We start from the raw sequence: 18401 nt of genomic DNA on the forward strand, positions 1-18401 counted from the left end.
CACCCCAAAGTCAGCCCAGGCTTCAGCAGGCACGGGCACCGGGTACCAGACTGTGTCCCCTCCCTGAGCAGAGTGGTACATGGAGGTCTGGGCTGCTGAGAGGTGGCTCCTGTCCTGGACTTGGAGGAGACCTCTGCGAAGCCAGAGCTGCCTGGCTGGCTTCTGAGGTGGTTTTTCCTAATGCTGTGCCTGTGCTTGTGCTGGTGGTTATGGGTGAAAAAATACCTTTCCGGGGTGGCCATACAGATCTGAGAGTTTTACAGAAAGGCCATTAACTTATTCTAACGTAGCTGGTCTGTGAACTAATTAAGAGACTGAAATTAACACATCTGAACATGCGTGAAAGGTAAATACTCACTGCAGATGCTCTGAGGATTTGGGGCTTTTTCCAATGTCTCCAACTGAGTTGAGACCATAAATAATTAATTAATCAGCCTGACTTCAGTTTTCATGGCTTTGCATTTTTGTTCTGATACATTTGTCACCTGCCTTCACGCTGGGACACCCATGATGTCCTGATGTCCTGTCTGAACTATCGCTGTTGGCTCGTCAGACCTCAGTCCTTGGGACTGAAGAAGACAAGCCGGGGGGGCTGGACACGCTGTTTGTGGCCCCCAGCAGGATGATGGTCCGTGGTCAGGGAGCACAGGGAGGGCTGTAAAGCCTCTACAGAACATCCTGCTCTGATGGCAGACCTGTGACAATCCTGACGGGTTGTCTGAACCAAACGGATCATCATGTGTGTTGCTTCTGTATGAATGCAACCTTTCGGGACATTTGTGCAAAATGAATAGCGATAATAGATGATCCCGCGTTCTGCGGGAACGTTGTCTGAGGCACCTGTAAGTCATTTCAGGATGCCTGGTATGAAGAATGGGCCTCAATTTGGCATTGCTTTCCTTTACCCCCCCTCTTGTGCCCTGTTATAGTCTTGCTTTGAGATTTCTCTGAACAGATTAGCAGATGTCCTTAGAGGCATCTGGTGGTAAAAGCAAAATGCAGTGGCAGAATCCAGCACAGCAGAATTCTGTATATAAACTCCATATGATCAGCAAATTTGGGCCAGCTCATGTTGGGGGTTTCTCCAAATCATCCCCTTTTGGCTTTCTCATCCCTCAGCTGGCAAAGCATGAGTTACAGGCTCACAGCTGGTGCTACGTTGCAATCCTTGTTTCAGGTCCACTATAATTAAGAGCTATCTTTCTTTCGGAAAAAAGCTTTTTTCATTCCTCTGCTGCTTGGAAACTGATTGCTGCTGCTCGTGCTGCCTGCACGCAGCCAGGGAAATGGGGGGTTCATTTGGCACCCGCCAGACCTGGTACCTTTGGGCAGCTCTTGCCTCTCCCTGGAGTCACCAATTCTCTCTCTTCTGTCTGTGCCATGAAATGATCTGGGGCTCCTGGAGGTGACCTCAAACTGCATCCCTGTGTGGTCACAACTGGAGGGGGTATTGCACGCTCGTAGACCAGAATGAAGTTTAGATAGCAGTCATGGGCATTAATATGGTTTGAAGAATTGAGTTGTTGGGTATTTTTATCTTGACTTAAATTTATATTCAATTTCAGTAACTGTATTTAAGGGTGTTTTTTTTTATTTTATTTAATCTTAAAAGATCAGTTGTACCAAAATGCTACATGGGATGATTTTTACTGTTCCCCAGCGGGCTTGTCAGATCTATGAAGTGACACTCAATGGAAACTGAAGCTTGCCAGCTTAATGGAACTGACCTCCATGTAAAAAAGTAACTTAGATTCTTTTAAAGGGTTTGGTTTTAGTAATGTAGATGTCCACTTTTGCTGGAATAGTACTTACATGTTACTGTAATTGGCTATGGGGTTTTTATTAGAATGAAAATATGACAGTAGGTTCCTATGTCCCACTGGCCACCAGGACTTTGAGTCCCCCCATTCCCATCAGCTGCATGGCCAGGATCTGCCACTGGTCCATTTCGTATCTTCTTGCCAAGAGAAGGGGGTAAGGGCATCCCTTACCCCTCCTGTTACTGCAGTTCTGCTGCTCTAAACACCGGTTACGTGCAAGAACTGCACCTTTCCTCTCCCTCTTGGATCTGTGGTGGGCTTTGTCCCCAGAGGAGCTTGTTCCTGTGCCTGTCCTTGGGGAACTGAGGGTCACTTCTTGGTAAACCCACGTTTCCTTCCTGTAGGAAGTTCCACTTGGTGAAAACAACATTAACAGCCATTTTTCCCCTGGTGCTTTGGGCAGTCTTTCAGCTGCATTTGGAGATGCCACGGTGAAACAATCCCACCCTCTGAAATGGAGTGTTGGTAGTAACAAACCGGACTGTTAGTAGAAATGGACATTAACTTGAGGAAAGGTAAACCAAATAGTTCCCTGTCCCCCTAAAAGCTGGATATTAAACCAGATGCAGCAACTGCAGACCCTCTCCGAGGGTGCCATGGGCAAACCAGCCTTTATTTTCTGTTCTTCCTCTCCTCAGCATTCAGCTGTAGTAACTGTCAGACTCAGTGCTAGAGCATCTACTAAGATGACGGTCCTCTTCTCCTGGCACTTCCACCGGGATGTTAATAAATGTCCGTCTGTCTGGGGTGGCTTCTGTCCGTCAGCGAGACTCTGGGGCAGCCCTGGAGACCGGCCGGGTGCTGCCGCGGGAGGAGCCGGGAGCGCTGGAAGAATTTTTTTTCCCTCAAAACCGGCCAGCAAGAAAATTTGAATTAAAAAAAAACCTAAAAAAACCCGAGACGCGTGTCCCCCGCGCGCGCTCCCGCCCGCCCGTTCCTGATCCGCTGGCGCCACCTGGCGGCGCGCGCGGGGCCGATCCCGGGGCCGATTCCGGGGCCGATCCCGGGGGCTGCCGGTGCGGGGCCCCCCGAACCGGCCGCAATGGCTCCACACGCGATGCCAGAACTCGGCGCATAGGGGAACGGGGGGGTCCCAGCCCGAGGCAGCGGCCAAAGGGCAGAACGGGCGGCGCCATCGGCTTTGGCCGCAGGTGAGCTCCGTGCGGACGTGGGAGGCTCAGGGACCCTCCGAGGCTCAGGAGAACGGCCGGAGGGAGGCAGCTTCAGCTCCGTCCTCTCCGGTGCGAGCAGCCTTGAACTTCATGTGGCTGCAGGGAACAATTGCTTCAGAGTAAGAGTGGCAGCAGCTTCGCTCCGAGCAGCTCCAGAAGAGCCACATCCTCCTGTGGGCACCCGAACCTCATGCACTTCCCTCTCCCTGTGAAGCATCCAGTCGCATCTGGGCAAACCTTCAAGGAAAGGTTTCATTTTGGAAGAGAGAGTTCTCTTTAAAGAACGGCCAAGAGTGAAACCCCTGTACGAGTCCTTGCAGAGATACTGGAGTTCGGGAGGTGCCACGAAGGCACAGCGACTGAGCAGGGTGATGCTCCCCTCTCACCCCAGCAGAAGGCTCGGGAAATCTCCTTCATAACCAATGATGAGTGGAAGTTGACGGCTGGAAAATCAGAGTGAATTTTGTGGGAGCGTCTGGATGCAAAAGGATAAATCTAATGAAAATCTCCTCCAGCCGAACTAAGAAATCACAGCAAGGCCTTCACTTCTGTTGGCACCAACGCGGTGAAAATTGAAGGGACAAGGCTGCCATTTCCAATTGACCATCGCCATGGAAACAGCTGCCCGGTGTCAACAGTTGGTGGAGTTGATGTAGGAAGCGCTGGGACAAAGGACTGGCTCGCTGGGGTCAGCGCCTGTAGGATTTCTGGAGTGTTTTGTGTTGGGGGGAGCGGCCGGGGGCAGGGCTCTGGTGTGGGGGTTTGAGCTGAGCCACCCGAGATACCTCCAGAGGGAGGCGCAAACAGAAACCTGACCTTGATTATTCCAAATACTCTAGCCCTGTCAGTTGATCCAGCTTACTGGGAGGTCATTTTTATTGTCTTTTCTTCCCAAGGGAAGAGAGAGAAGCGAGGTGTGATCCCATTCTCACAAAAAGCGGTTGGAAGCGTTTCTGTTGGGGGCAGCACTGGCACTCTGAATTGTGGACCTTCCTCCGGCCTCACTTCTCTTCCTCAGCCACCCAGTGAAATACCAGTAACTCCCCTGGTTCCGCTGCCTTGATGCTCTGCGGAGGGTGCGTGCCAAGGAATATGTTGCTGCTGTAAAGCAGCAGCTTTTAGACCCGTCCGTGGGATCGCTGGAAGGTGTTGGAGCGGTTCACAGCTTTTGTTTTAAATTCTGAGGAAGTGCAGGAGGAGTCTGAACAGAAACCCAGATTAAAACACTTCCCAGAATTTCTGTTAAGCTTCAACCTTTTTATCCTTTTTTTTTGTGTTCCTACATTATGACTATATTTAATCAAATGTAGTCCTACAGTGGTTTCACTTTTTGAATTTCTAAGAAACAGGAAGAGTGTGTGTGTATGCTTTTTATTAACCTTCCGTTCATTATGCACTTTCTTCCCTATAGAAATCTCCTTTCCTGCTGATTCATTATGTGTCAGGAAGCCAAGCATGACACGTTAAAAGCCATTTTGATAGTATTTGGTATTCAGTGCTAACAACTCACCAGCTCACAGGAGTTTTTCTTTAAAAGGAGGAGGGAGAAAATCTGCATATTGGATGTGCCAAGATAGTGCATAATTTGCATTAAGCATCCAGACTTTTTTTTTTTTTTTTTTTGCAATCTGTCACCCTTCGCTGGCTTTTTATTTTATAACCTTCATAACATACAGGGAGCATAAGCACTAAAAAAAGAGGTGCCACATGGAGAGAAGCCGGAGCCCATTAGGATCAGCTGGAGCAAGGATAGAGAAGGACCTTTCCTCAGCAGCAATGGATCCACGATGGGGTTTTGTTACACTGGAAAGACCTGAAAACAATAGGTGTGATGCTATAAAATCCTGCTATAAAGCTGGTCGTTATTTCTTAGCTTCCAGCTCACAGCTTGATTCAGACTAAGAACCATCGTTGTGAATACACAAGCCACAAGACAGGTTTCACTCACCAGGCTTGCCCCCTGTGAGTCGCTGCTCATCCCAGGGCTTAGCAGCAGCGGGGCCCAAACTCTGACGTTCTGCTGTGAAACAGACCTTCTGTATCTCGCAACGCATACCTGAGCTCACTTCTTCTTCAGGAAAGCGTTTCTGAGGTAACTGGAAATAACTCTATGCAAAGTTTCTCAGTAATAATTACAGTTCAGTAACTTTTATATAGTATAGCTGAAAGTATTCCAAATATGTTACTGCATTTTAATCTCACTTTCAATGTATTTTTGGCAAAATTGCTATTTGAACGTCACTTATCAGGCATAACACCACATGTGGCAGAATAATGTACCTAGAATAATAAAATGAATGTGAGTGGAGGTACTGAAGTGGTAAGAGTATATACACTTAAACTTAGGCATAATAACAGATACTGCATGTTAAGAGGAAATTCAAAATTGTGAACATACTAGAAAGCAAAGTCTGTTGGGTACAATAACAATAAATGTGGTTGTCAAGCAAGCACAGAGGGACTCATTACTAAACTAACTGCAGCACTTTAAATAGTGATATGAGGAAGAATACTTGTAAACCTTATTTACAGTATTTCTGCAAGTTATCAGGCCCAGCCAATAAAAATACGAATTCTGTACTATAAAACTAGACCAAGATGAGATGCTGTTAGGCAAAGTAACATCAGTGGGTGATGAGGCAACACAGCAACAGGTGATAAAAAAAGCAATAAAACTGCTTCACGGAGCAGATCCGGGAGTTCTTACAGCGTACTAAATCATCAGCATCGGGGAGGAGAAAAGGAGATTCACACGATATCCTGCCTCTCTGACAATGGTCATTAGTGGTCACAGGCATGCCCTCGTTTGCTTCTGACCTTCTCATGTGAAGCAGCTCAGCTTGTGGCTCCATCCTGCAGGTGCTTGGGCTGCACCGAGATGATCAGCCCAACCTGCTGTTGCTGGTGTTTCACCACCTCACGCCGAGGACGTTCTCTGCGCGGGGATCTGTGTATTTAGAGCTTAATCCAACAAAGCTCAAGCCTGAGGGAGTTTTCACTTGGATTTGGTATATTCTGGTTAAGGATTTTAGAATAAAATATGCAAGGAACATGGTCTGCTGGAGAACGACAAAGACACTCCTGAAAACAGGCAGCACGTCAGGCACGGGGACGTCTTGAAAACGATGCTGCCACCAACCAGCACTTTCCCAAATCTGCAAGTGAGCTCTAGTGCACACAAAGGATAAATAAATAATATGCACATGTAAACTGCTTAGAGACACATTTAAGGAGATAATAAGTGACTCAAAAAATCTTCTATGGAGAAAATATTTTATAAATACTATTTCCGTTGTAAGTCACGTTGAGAATATCACTGTTATGTGAAAATCTGCGTCTAAAAAATTCTGAGAGGGAGCCTTTATTCAAATAATTTATAAGTGTGCAGTTTAGCATTCTTATTTAAATGGTGATAGGCCAAGGGAGTCCCCACCTTCAGTTTGCAACATGTTCTGCAACGTCACCTTCCTGTCTGTTTTCCTAAATTACTAAAAAGTTATCCAGGTCTGAGGAGGAGCTCACAGTGTCTGTTAGTGTCTCCCAAAACATGAGTCAGTCTTCGCTGCTGCCAACCAGGATCTGACAACGCGATGAAGACCTGGCAAAAGGTTTGTATTTGCTATTATACTGGTGTTCTGTTGGCTGCTGATTTTATTATAAAACTAACTAATTTTGTTTTCACATTAGACAGAAAAAGAATCTAAAATGCTCCTTGGAATTGTACTGTTTTACTTGAATGAAACACAAGTAGCTTGTTGTTTTCAGGTTTTTAATGAAGGTTATGTGCACTATGCGGATAGTCCTTACAGTTTTTCAGCTTAGAGCCACCATTAACAGCAAACTGAAGCAGAGAAAGATATTCTACAAAGTTTTTTTTCCTCTGTATGTACCTAATCCCAGGAATTGTATTTGGAACCCTATGGCTATCAGGGAGAATAGTAAATCAGTAACCATTGCACTTTTTGCAACTTTTTAGGTCTTCTTCAGTTCTGAGAAAAAGCTGCAGGAGTGGGTTTCTGCTGTTCTTTTGGAGTGGCTTTTGATGGTTTCTGGCATGTTTCTGAAGTTTCTGATGGGAAGTTTTGCCGTTCTCTTTGCAGTTCATGGCATTAAGTGGACGTGCAGCAATGGAAACAGCAGTTCAGGGTTCTCAGTGGAGCAGCTTGTGCAGCAAATCCTCGACAGCCACCAGACCAAGCCGCAGCCTCGGACACACAACTGTCTCTGCACTGGTACCTTGGGTGAGTTCCCAGGGGGCACAAATGGAGCGTGGCTCGGTCTGGACTCGGGGTGGGATTTGTGGTACTGAGGTGCTGGAAATGCTGTGTCATGAAACGTCAAGACAGAGTGACTTCGGAGGTGGCAGAAGGTCTTGAGCATAAAAAGATGCAGCCGGAACTTCTGGAAAAACATCAACACTTTGTAACATGCAAGTTCTAACAAAGGCTCTCTATATGTGACCTGCTCAAAAAAAGGCATATTCTCTTCTACATGCTCAAATTTTGTTACCGAAGCCTCAAAATTTGATGTTCTTCCAACTTCATGCTCTGAACTCCTTGCCCCGCAGCCCACTTTGCTGAAGAAAATGGGCTCAGGTGGTTAATTACAAGCTATCACCAGAATGAGACATTTTATTTAGGTATCATGAAGATACAGGAGATTTCTTTCCTGCTAAAGAAGATGGCTTTGTCTTGAGCAAGAAACAGCATCCATAGTGTTAGCATTTTATCTAGAGAGTGGGAAGCTGAGTGATTCACTTTTCCTACTCATCTGTTTTATAGCCACCTCTTCCTAGTACTTTGGTCAATTAAAGTATATGACACATTAATAAGTCTTTAGTGAAATTTATAAAGGAAAGTTGTTAGTGCTTCAAAGGGTTTATTTTTTCTTCTTTTTTGGGGCAGCTGCATTATACAATCCAGATTTAAATAGGAACGATGACCTCTGAAATACCTGGGTTTGGATTAAAATTCAACCCTTAAGGCTCAGCATTTGATCCGGGCTTGCAGATCTGAACATGAATCCTTTTATTCTTCCTTTTGATGTTTTGTCTTGTGCTAAGCCTGCTGCATGCTTTTCAGCGTAACAGCATCACTTTGTTTCGTACCGGCTGCGCGTTGACATGCACATTCCCAATTCTTGACTGTCATCTGCAGAGACGGCAGCGTGTGAAAGCCTCTCCCGTGCTCCTGCCCATCACTATACCTAGGAGAATAGAGAGATTTAACATTGTGTTTAGTCTCAAAAGCACTGTCCTGAACTACTTTAAGTGACCTGATTCAAATCTTGAGCACATAATAGAGAAGTTCCCCTTCAAGGGCAAGGAACAAAAGATTCTGCAAATTGCAGCGGCTACACGGAGGCTTTATGTTACCCAGAAGATGGCATTTATAATTGTAGCCATTAGCTATAAGGAGGAGGTTTCTTTCCCCCTTTAGTCATTATACAGTACCATAATTAATGTTCTTACCTCATTCTAGGGAAAATGAATCAATTAAGGAAAGAAACGTCAAAAATTCATGGGCTGTTCTTTAAACAACAAAAGCAGTCCCTGCACCAGAGTTCATGGCCAAGATGCCCTTGCAGACAGAATTTACTTCATGCTCCCTCATTTCCAAGCCCCCAGGACGCGGGTGATGTTCATCGTCTGTCGGGGCAGCAAAGGCTCCAGCTGGCTGAGCTCCGCGGAGGGTTGTCTTCTGGCGACCTTTGCCTGAGCCTCCTTCAGCCACTCCCATGCTGATGGCTGGGCTCTGCGTGCGACCTCTCAAAGTACAAAATGTTCATCTGTCAGCGTACGAATGGCTTACAACAAGAGAAACAAGTCTCCGTCCTTACGGGAGGGAAAGCTTGCTTTGTGCTGGCTAATGTACTACTTTAATAATTTGATTGGCAGCTGTAATAGGCACAATGATGACAAGAAGATGAGGGTTGCAGTCTAGATGGCAGGGTGATGGTAGGGACAGGAGCATGATATGGCATCTGTCACCTCCAGATTACCCATCAGCATCCAGCCCATGAGAGCAGTTGTCAAAAAACCCGACATCATCCAGCGTGAGGAGCCGGGCGCCTGTCACGGGGTGCCAAGGTCTCATCCATGGCGCAGATGAAGCAGGGCCTGTGGGGCAGAACCCACGGCTGATGGCAATGGCCCTGGCCTTGCAGGCTTTGCACTGGGACCGGGCATGTTTAAATAACTCCAAAACTTGTTGTAGACACCAACTTCTCTCCTCCGAACGCGTTGTCTGATTGGGGGGGAAGGGGGTAGGTGCTGTGTGGGGTGAGGGGAAGGGTGCACAGGCGCCTGTTTGGAGGATGCTGTCATTGCACGCGATGGATCTAAGCATTAGACAGAAAGGCAGCTGTAAATCTGGCACTGGCGAGAAATTAATTTTATTTCTAAGGTGTCTCTTGCTTTCCCGTACGTGTGCTCACTCTCACACACAAGTGCGTAAGCACAGCTCTCTCTTGGTACAGCCGTAAGATATGCAACTAACGTTGTCCTAATTTTGTATTTACTGAACGGCAGTGTTGTTGTTTCCTGGCACAGGGGCAGGAAGCAGTGTGCATCACAAGTGTAACAGTGCCAAACATCGCATCATATCACCAAAGGTCGAACCAAGGACAGGTGGGTACAGCGCTCATTCAGAGGTACAAAATAACGATGTCTCTGAAGGCAAGAACGAGCACAGTCATGGCAAGGCCTCCAGCCGAGAGAAGAGGAACGGCAAAGTGGCGAAACCGGTGTTGCTCCATCAAAACAGCACCGAGGTTTCTTCCACCAACCAGGTGGAGGTCCCTGACACGACCCAGAATTCTCCCGTGTCCATCAGCAGTGGATTAAACAGTGACCCGGATATGGCGGACAGCCCGGCCGTCACTGGCGTGTCCAGTATGGCCGTAGCTTCAGTTATGGGAAGCTTGTCACAAAGTGCCACCGTGTTTATGTCAGAAGTCACCAGTGAAGCTGTGTATACCATGTCACCCACCTCCGGCCCAAATCAACACCTTCTGTCCTCAGATGCAGCTGCGCAAGGACTGGTACTTGCTGTGAGTTCAGATGGACACAAATTTGCTTTTCCAACGACCGGCAGTTCAGAGAGCTTGTCGATGCTGCCCAGCACCGTCTCTGAGGAACTTGTGCTCTCCACAACTTTAGATGGGAATAGAAAAATTCCAGAAACCACCATGAATTTTGACCCAGACTGTTTTCTTAACAATCCCAAGCAAGGGCAGACTTATGGTGGAGGAGGTATGAAAAGTGACAGCATCAGTACCAACATACGGCAGTCACCCACAACGGAACGTAGCTTCAACTTCAATACAACCCTCACAAAAGAAATTAAAACTGAGGACACATCTTTCGAACAACAGATGTCCAAAGAAGCATTTTCCTCCACTTCTGCATCTAACACTCTCACCCTCACTACTGGTTCAGGTTTGCTTCCATCTGGAGGAGGTCTGAGCCCAAGTACCACCCTGGAGCAGATGGACTTCAGTGCTATTGACTCCAACAAGGACTATTCTTCCAGCTTCAATCAGACCGTCCAGAGCCCTCATGTTCATCAGACCCCTTCCCCCAGCTTCTTTCTGCAGGATGCCAGCAAACCTCTTCCCCTTGAGCAAAACACTCACAACAATTTGAATGACACAAGCGGCTCATTTGTGAACACGTTAGGAATCCCCAGTGTGAAAACAGAGTCCTCCTCCCAAACCACTTCCAACTGTAATGGCACAGTGGAAACTAGAATAGAGTCCTCCTCTTCTCTCCAGCTCATGCAGTTCCAAGCAAACTTCCAGGCTATGACTGCAGAAGCTGAAGTTCCTATGGAGACCTCCCAGCAGGCAGAAGGGAACGAAAATCTACTTAAATCAGGGGATCTTCAAGCCTGCAGCACAGAACACTACTTGCAGCCTGAGGCCAACGGGGGTATCAGGAATGGGAACAATCTCCCTATTCTCCAAGGAAACATGGTACAAGGACTCTATCCTGTGGCCCATCCCAGCTTAAATAACTCCTCCAACATGGAGCTTAACTTGGACCACTTTGACATCTCCTTCAGCAACCAATTTTCTGATCTAATTAACGATTTCATATCGGTAGAAGGTGGGAGCAATGCCCTCTATGGACATCAGCTGGTGTCCGGTGACAGTGCCGGCCTGTCCCAGCCCGAAGACAGTAACAGAGCCTCCTACAGCCAGGCTGAGATGTGCATCCCCTGCTGCAGCCCCCAGCAGGCCAACATGCAGCTCAGCAGCACGGAGAGCGGGGCCAGCACCATGGCGTACATGCATGTGGCCGAGGTGGTCTCCGCAGCCGCCGCACAAGGCACTTTGGGGCTGCTGCAGCAGAGTGGGCGCTTGTTCATGGTGACAGATTATTCACCAGAATGGTCGTACCCTGAGGTAAGTCTAGGGTTTTTACTCACGTTTACTGCTTTATCCTTCACTGCTTGGTTAGTAAGGGCTCCCAAGAACTGTTCTATTAAAACTTTGACAAGACTTTAAAAATATTTCTCTTAGAAGTCAAAGCATCCAAGGCCATTTGCATGTCTGAGTGTACTTTTAATTAAGCACTTCATTACCCTGACAGGGCCGGCCCTTCACTTAGGAAGCATCTGAACAGAAATGTTTTGTTTCATCGAAAAGCAAAGTGTTCCCCATGTGATGGCTTCATGGTGGTACCAAGCCACGTTAGAGCAGTAGAGTTTGCAAACTGGAGCTGATCCTTAAATCTGGCCCTGATGTTCTCAGTAGAATAATTCCTGACCTGTATTGCCTTAATGAGTTCAGCATTTACCTCCATCCCACAGACTATCCAAAATCAGTCGCAAGCACCACAAGGTAAAAATGTCAGCAGCACAGACTTTTCTGACGTCCAGAGATGCTGGAAGAAAGAGGCTGTTTTGAGCCAGTAGTGGAGAGGCGGGTTGTTTTGAATTTTAAAAATGGTCCTTTGTGGTTTTGTAACTGAGAGCACTATTGTACCTGTTACCTTACAGAGGTGTATAATAACTGCTCAGGAGAAGATCTCTCTGTTCCCAAGCACTATCTGATTTTTCAGTCCTGAAATACCTCCCCCAGTAAGTGCACATCTGACACCACTGGATGGCGAGTTCACTAGTGGCTGAGGCAGCAGAAATATGCAAAATAAGCAGACGAGGTGGCTTAACCTTCGTCTGAATGATGCTGTGACAGCTCCAGGACCGTGGTGTTACAGGAGCAGGTGATGAGTTGTATTCAGTGGCTCTGCAATGTGGTACTTGGTGTGAAAACATGGATGTTCACTCTGCTGCTGGAAAGAAACCGAGGTTGCCAGTGTGCAGGAATGGCTGATGGGCACTGATGAAAAGCCTCTTTGAGGAGTTTCTGCCCTCTGTTTAGTTGCTCTCTCTCCAGACAAGTCCATGGCAGCCAGCAGGGTGGCAGTGCAGGTGCGGGCTCGGTGGGCAGCTGAAAGCATCCCACCGCTCGTTAGCCTCACCCACCATTGCTGACTGGGCAATTTGGGACCATCTAGGGCAGGAGGTGCCCAGGGGCCTCACCTCTGCTGGCTGCCAAATCCAGAGCCCTCTCTAAGAAAAGGTGGTTGCTGACCATTGACCGCTCACCACAGCTGGAGGTTACCTCCCCTTGGTCATGGTGAGTGGGTCTGAACGCCAGTCCTCTGCTGCTCTGGAGATGACACAAGGTGAAGTGTCAGCGCTGTGGTGGTCACTCCTGGTGTCACCTGAGTGGCTTAGGTGGAACAGTAATGCAGTGATGGTCTGTTAGTGACTGAGCCCCGTTAGGCTTGGTTTGCAAGAAGCATGGTGTTTGGGGGCATCTGGCTACAGATACTGCTTCTGCTGTACCTGCTGTCCGGATAGTCAGCCTGACTCTTGCTTGCTTGTGTAGAAGGTCCCCAAAATCAAGAAAAAAGCCTCAACAGCAAACCTCTAGCCTTTCTGTTGCAAACCTTTCTTTTTTGCTGCTACCATGGAAACCTTTTTTGTTATCCATTGCTACACTAATGAATCGTTCGACTCCTGCTGGCAGAGCCTCTTTTCTATCTGTTTTACACAGACCACGAGGAGTAACCCCTCTGCCCGCACTGGCCAGGGCCCCTCCGGTTGTGCGGGGCCGTGCGGGAGGTCGGGCTGTGGTGTGGGGGCCGCTCGGGGCGGGTCAGGCGGGCCCCGGCAGGAGCGCGGCTCCGGACGCGCCGGGTTTGGCCGGCTCGGCTCGGCTCTGGCCTCGCGGGCCGCTGCCGCCCCCCCCGGCTCTCCTCCGGCCGCCGCCCCCGCCGTGGAGCCGCCTCCCGGGGGCGGACGGGCCGCGCTGCCGCCGGCGGCCGCCCGAGGGCAGCACGGCCGCGGGGAAGGGCAGGGCCGGGCTGGGGCCCGCGGCGGCTCCGCCGGGTGCTGCTGTTCCCGGAGAGGGCGCGGGGACCCGATCCCGGTCCCGCAGCCCGAGCGCGGGTGTCGCCGGGCAGGCGGGCCCGGGGCCGCGCTCTTGGGCAGAGGGGCCCGACGGGGGAAGGGTCGGGGACGGGCCCGTCCCGGGCAGTCGGAGCCGCGGCCGAACGCCGCTCCGCAACACGGCCGGGTCGGCCGCTGGCGTCACCCAGCCCGGTCTAACCGAGTCCCCAGGAAAGCGCCTGTCGTGCGATGGCGGCTTTTAGCCGAGATCTTCTGGCGTGGCGGTCTGTCGCATCCATGGCCCAGCGCCTCTTATGGTCCCAGCTGTGGCTTTGGAGGCCGTGTGTCACTTTCCGTGCCCTGTCCCTGTGCCCAGAGTCTTCCGCCCGCACCGGCAGGGCCAGGGCCCTGATGGCGAGCGTGTGGCCCACTCGCTGTCATTGACCTGTGGCTCTGCTCAGTGGCAAGGAACAAGCCTGGAGGCCATGGTGGGCGTGAGGCAGGACAGGGCACCAGAGGTCACCAGGAGCTGCCTGATGAGGGGTGTCTGGTGTGCAGCGCAGAAGGAGTTTGCCATCACTGATCTTGGAGCTGGCAAGTGACGAAAAGGTCTGAGATGTGAGGGTCCCACTGGCAAAGCACAGGACTCGGGTGTATGGGCCGGAGCAGGGAACGGAGCCGAGTGAAGGTGCTCTGCTGTGGAGCACTGTTTGCATCCCTCCCGCAGTGCTGGAAGACTGGGCCATCGGTGTTGACTGGTGCCAAGGACCTGCGTTAGCTTGGCACTGCTTTAGCCCTCATGATGCTGTTTGCCCTTCAGCCATCTCAGTGCATGGTCCTCTCTGGGGATGGCTTCTTCTCTAATGCTTTTTTAACCCCCCCTCTTTTCTTCACAGGGAGGAGTAAAAGTCCTAATTACTGGTCCGTGGCAGGAAGCCAGCAATAATTACAGCTGTCTGTTTGATCAGATATCAGTGCCTGCATCTTTAATTCAGCCAGGGGTACTGCGCTGCTACTGCCCAGGTAAGGAACACCTCTCTCCTAGAGGTTCCAGAGCAAGTTCTTACCTAATAGTGTCGTGTGTATGTCTTAACTAAACTCGTGGACCTGTTGTGAAAGGTAGAGCATAAACATTGAGAAGCTTTTCCTTTTACTTTGACCTATTTATTTTTTATTTATTTTTTTTTATTATTTTTTTAATTTATTTATTATTTTATTTTTATTTATTATTATTTATTTCTTTTTTTTTTCATTGGTTAGACTAGATGATCTTAAAGGGTCCCTTCCAACCTAGGTGATTCTGTGATTCTGTGATTCACTGTGAGAACGGCCATTTAGGATCTTGATACATCACAACAGATCACAACAAATATTACTTAGAAGCTCTGAATTAGCTTTAAAATAATTATTTGAAATAATTCTAAGCATTTCTTTAGTTTTGAAAGAGCAGACTAAAGAACAACTGTTATGCAGAGGTGCACTCCTTGCTCTGCTGACCCTTACTTTGCCTATATGCTGCTCTTTGTCCTTGGTACTTACAGGATGAGTACACCTCCAGCCTCCCTGCAGAGTTTTTCAGTAGTGCATGCCCTCATACATGACCAGCAGAATATGTATGCAGAATAACTTTGCTTCATTGTTAGGCCCCAGCTTCCCACTGGAAATGCAGCAAGGCTGGTTAATCTTCAGGAACATGTGTGATTCTGCCTCCTGCCAAAACAACCCATTAGATGATTCTTAAGCTTACAACCTTCATGTTTGAAAATACAGATTGGCATTTTGGACTCTTTAGTTGTCTAGTCACAAAAATATTGTCAAACGCCCCCTCTCCTCTCATTGCATCTGCTCTCAGCTGCCACTTAGCACATGGGAGATCAATAACAGCCGTGCATTTCTGCGGGGACGTCTCTCTTACCACACGCTCTTTCCTTTTAGCTCATGACACTGGGCTCGTGACTTTGCAAGTTGCCTTCAACAATCAGATCATCTCCAATTCTGTGGTGTTTGAATACAAAGCCAGAGCTCTGCCAACCCTGCCTTCCTCCCAGCATGACTGGCTGTCCTTGGATGGTAAGAAATGTGTAATATTCTTTAACAAAGCTCACCGAATGGTAGGACTGTGAATGAAAGGAGCAGCTCCTTGCGTGGGGGAGCGATGTAGAGGGGAGAGTTTGTGCTATGGGGGAGGTCTATTGCACAATTAATCCAAGACCTTGTGCTGAAATTTCTTATTGGTTCTTTTGATGTGAACAAAATGTGGCTGCATTTGATGGGAAATAGAAAAAGGGGTGTTTTCTTTGTCTGAACAGAAAGCTGATTGTTTCCCCGAAACAGGGACTACCCAGTCCCTTGCAGGAGAAGAGCATCTACCCTGCAGTTGTCTTCCCTGAGAACTCTGGAACTTGAGCTTGTCTAGAAAACCATGTATTTACAGAAGCAGAAAGTAGGAAGATGGTGAGACAGTTTAAGGAATGATGAGACTTTACAGCCAGCCACTGCTGTGATGTCCACATCCCACCTCATTATCTAGGAGTCACCAAATGGGGCAGATAAAGGCTCTGCCAAACACTTGAGAGTCTTGATGATGGCAAGCCAGGCATGCCCTGGTGTGTTAACAGCCACAGTCAGCCTTTTTAGACTTGTAAGAGCATCCCTTGTGCATTGCAGGGATGAGCTGGACACCCTAATGCCGTTAGCTCTTAGCCAAGCAGTTGGCAGAAGAATTCATGACTCATCAGAATGGATCTCTGGTACCTAAATGTCCCACCGAGGGGTGAGAACGCAGCCTCTGGATTTGTGTGACAGCTCTGTGCGTGCAAGCTTTAGGTTCAGGTAACCCTGTGCCCCCAAAATGCGTTTTAAAAAGGAGCAACATGAGGAGGATGGCAGGGGACCTTAGGAGCCTGAAACTTTCATTTCCCTTCCTGAGTGCGATTGCTAGAGAGGTGCAGCTTCCAGCTCAGACCAAGGAGACACAGAGAAAGATCTGGTTTCTGCGACAGGCCTAGAAAGGCCCAGTAATACTGCTTTTATCTTCATCAGGGAGAGTCAGCTGCTGGGGCACTGCATTTTGTGCAATCCTAGCAAACACTCCTGCTTGGTGACCCATTTGCTAAGTGTCTGTTTTCTCTGCTAAATACAGCAGACAAATATGGTAAAGTCAGGTCCTTAGTCTTCAGAGATTTCAAACTAATATTAATGCTATAAAGCGTTAGACAAAAGAAGTCACAGGACCAGTTGTTTGCACAGCGCCATACCGAAGGCAAGAGAAATAATGAGCTAATATACTGATGCAGTTTGTTCCTCAGTCAATTAACCTCATCCTATTTGGTCTGTCAGATGCAAACATAGTAATTTTAATACAACACATGCTTTGGGAAATCTGCTGTGGCTATTACTTTTGATACCGGTTTAATGCCTTTAAAATATTGCTGTCATTACAAAGATCTGAAGCATGTGTTACTGTGTTGTTATTTTATAGCTTTGATGAACATAGCAAATACTTAGAACTGTTTAACTGGAGAAATATTAAACTGTTTCAGGCTTAATTCAGGCCAGCTCCCTGTCATTGTAGGCAGGTGGTGTTTGAAAGGTTTTTGGTGGGCTCCTGACAGGAAAAGCTTTCTTCATTAAAGCGTTCATTAGAAGCTTTCTCCAGACCATTAGCAGCTGTGAGTAGGGACTGGTTGTGTGTGTTGGTCTGAGCTCCCTGACACCGCCGATGAGAGAGCGTCCACAGTTGGTCTGCAGGTGAGGAGGAGCCATTTCTAGCTGGATTCCGGCAGAACGGTGTGTATATGTGTGCAGAATCTGAGCTGGTGCTTTTGGAGATAATTGGGGGGGAAATAATAATAAAATAGAATTTCCTTCAAAGTAGCATCAGGCATGATTTGAGTGGCACAGTACCTGGATCTTCAGTTGTTCAAGATGATCCATTAATATTAGCAGCAGACCGATGCATCCATCCTGGCTCTCCCCCTCCCTATAATGTCACAGAACACAAACGTTCAGTTTGTCTCTGCGTTCTGACCTGTAGCTGCTGCATTTCTTATGCCACATACAGGAGGAACATTTCAAGGAGGTCAGGGCAGCACTGCTTCCGACGTTTGTAGACATGAGTGGAGGGGAGACAAATCACACTGGGTTTTGCAGGAATAAAAGAGGTTTGTGACTTGGCTGCAGAGGCATACTTGCAAACAGGAATGGAAATAGCTCTTAAAGAGGAAGGGCAGAGAGTCTTATGTTCGGTATCAAAATTGACTGACTTGTCTGCAGGTGCTTTTCATCTGCTACCGAGCCTGCAGGTTGCATGTGAAGTGCAGCCGATACCGATGTGATGGAGATTGATATTCAGCTGTTAACAGTCTCTCCGGTGTGGCATGCAAAGGTTTTAAAACCCTTGTTTGACAATTCCCTCGGTGCTGGTGAATTTGGAGGAGCTGCAGAGGTGGCTGTGAGTACTGTCTCTGGTGTTCCTGCAGTTTGTCTGGGAGCTCTGGTTAGCGGGCAGCTCTCAATTAGAGATTGTTATGATGTGATGGTGGTGGAAGGGAGGGGGACTGCAGCAGTGAACAAAGTAGGGCATTGCTAACAGGGAGGGAAAAAAAAAAAAGTAAAAGGACCGCTGCATTGCAGAGGCCCTTCAGGGAAAAAGACTGAATAATTATACTAACCATGACTTATCAGAAGCCTCTGCCTTGATGCACTGTGCTCCAAAGGGAGCAAATTACACTCTTATTTAAAGGACCAGCAACATCTTCCCGTTTATTCTTAGAGAACAAATGTTAGCTTAGCTAGCTAAGGTATAAGCTAATGTGAGTTGATTCTATCAATAGATTAAATAACCAAATCCCTGTCTTCTCTGTTTACTTTAATTGCTCTGCTTCAAATCCTTGCCCTACTGCCTGTTAGGTAGTCTTGAGGGAAGGATTTCAAAGAATATTTGTAGTTCCAAAATATTGACTAGAATTTTAAAATTCTTTTTAATTAACGGAACACTTTGAATTCCT

General features: G+C 47.9%; 1 protein-coding gene across 1 annotated transcript in view; it reads left to right on the forward strand.

The window, feature by feature from the left end:
* CAMTA1 (calmodulin binding transcription activator 1) overlaps positions 1 to 18401 on the forward strand; it is a 267647-nt gene that overhangs the window by 212971 nt on the left and 36275 nt on the right. The window contains exons 8-11 of the mRNA XM_074161814.1: positions 7093 to 7233; positions 9543 to 11398; positions 14289 to 14415; positions 15328 to 15462. Coding sequence (XP_074017915.1) covers positions 7093 to 7233; positions 9543 to 11398; positions 14289 to 14415; positions 15328 to 15462 — 2259 coding nt within the window. The remainder of the gene's footprint in view (positions 1 to 7092; positions 7234 to 9542; positions 11399 to 14288; positions 14416 to 15327; positions 15463 to 18401) is intronic.

This window comes from Numenius arquata, chromosome 20, assembly GCF_964106895.1.
Source record: "Numenius arquata chromosome 20, bNumArq3.hap1.1, whole genome shotgun sequence".
NCBI classification, from domain to species: domain Eukaryota; kingdom Metazoa; phylum Chordata; class Aves; order Charadriiformes; family Scolopacidae; genus Numenius; species Numenius arquata.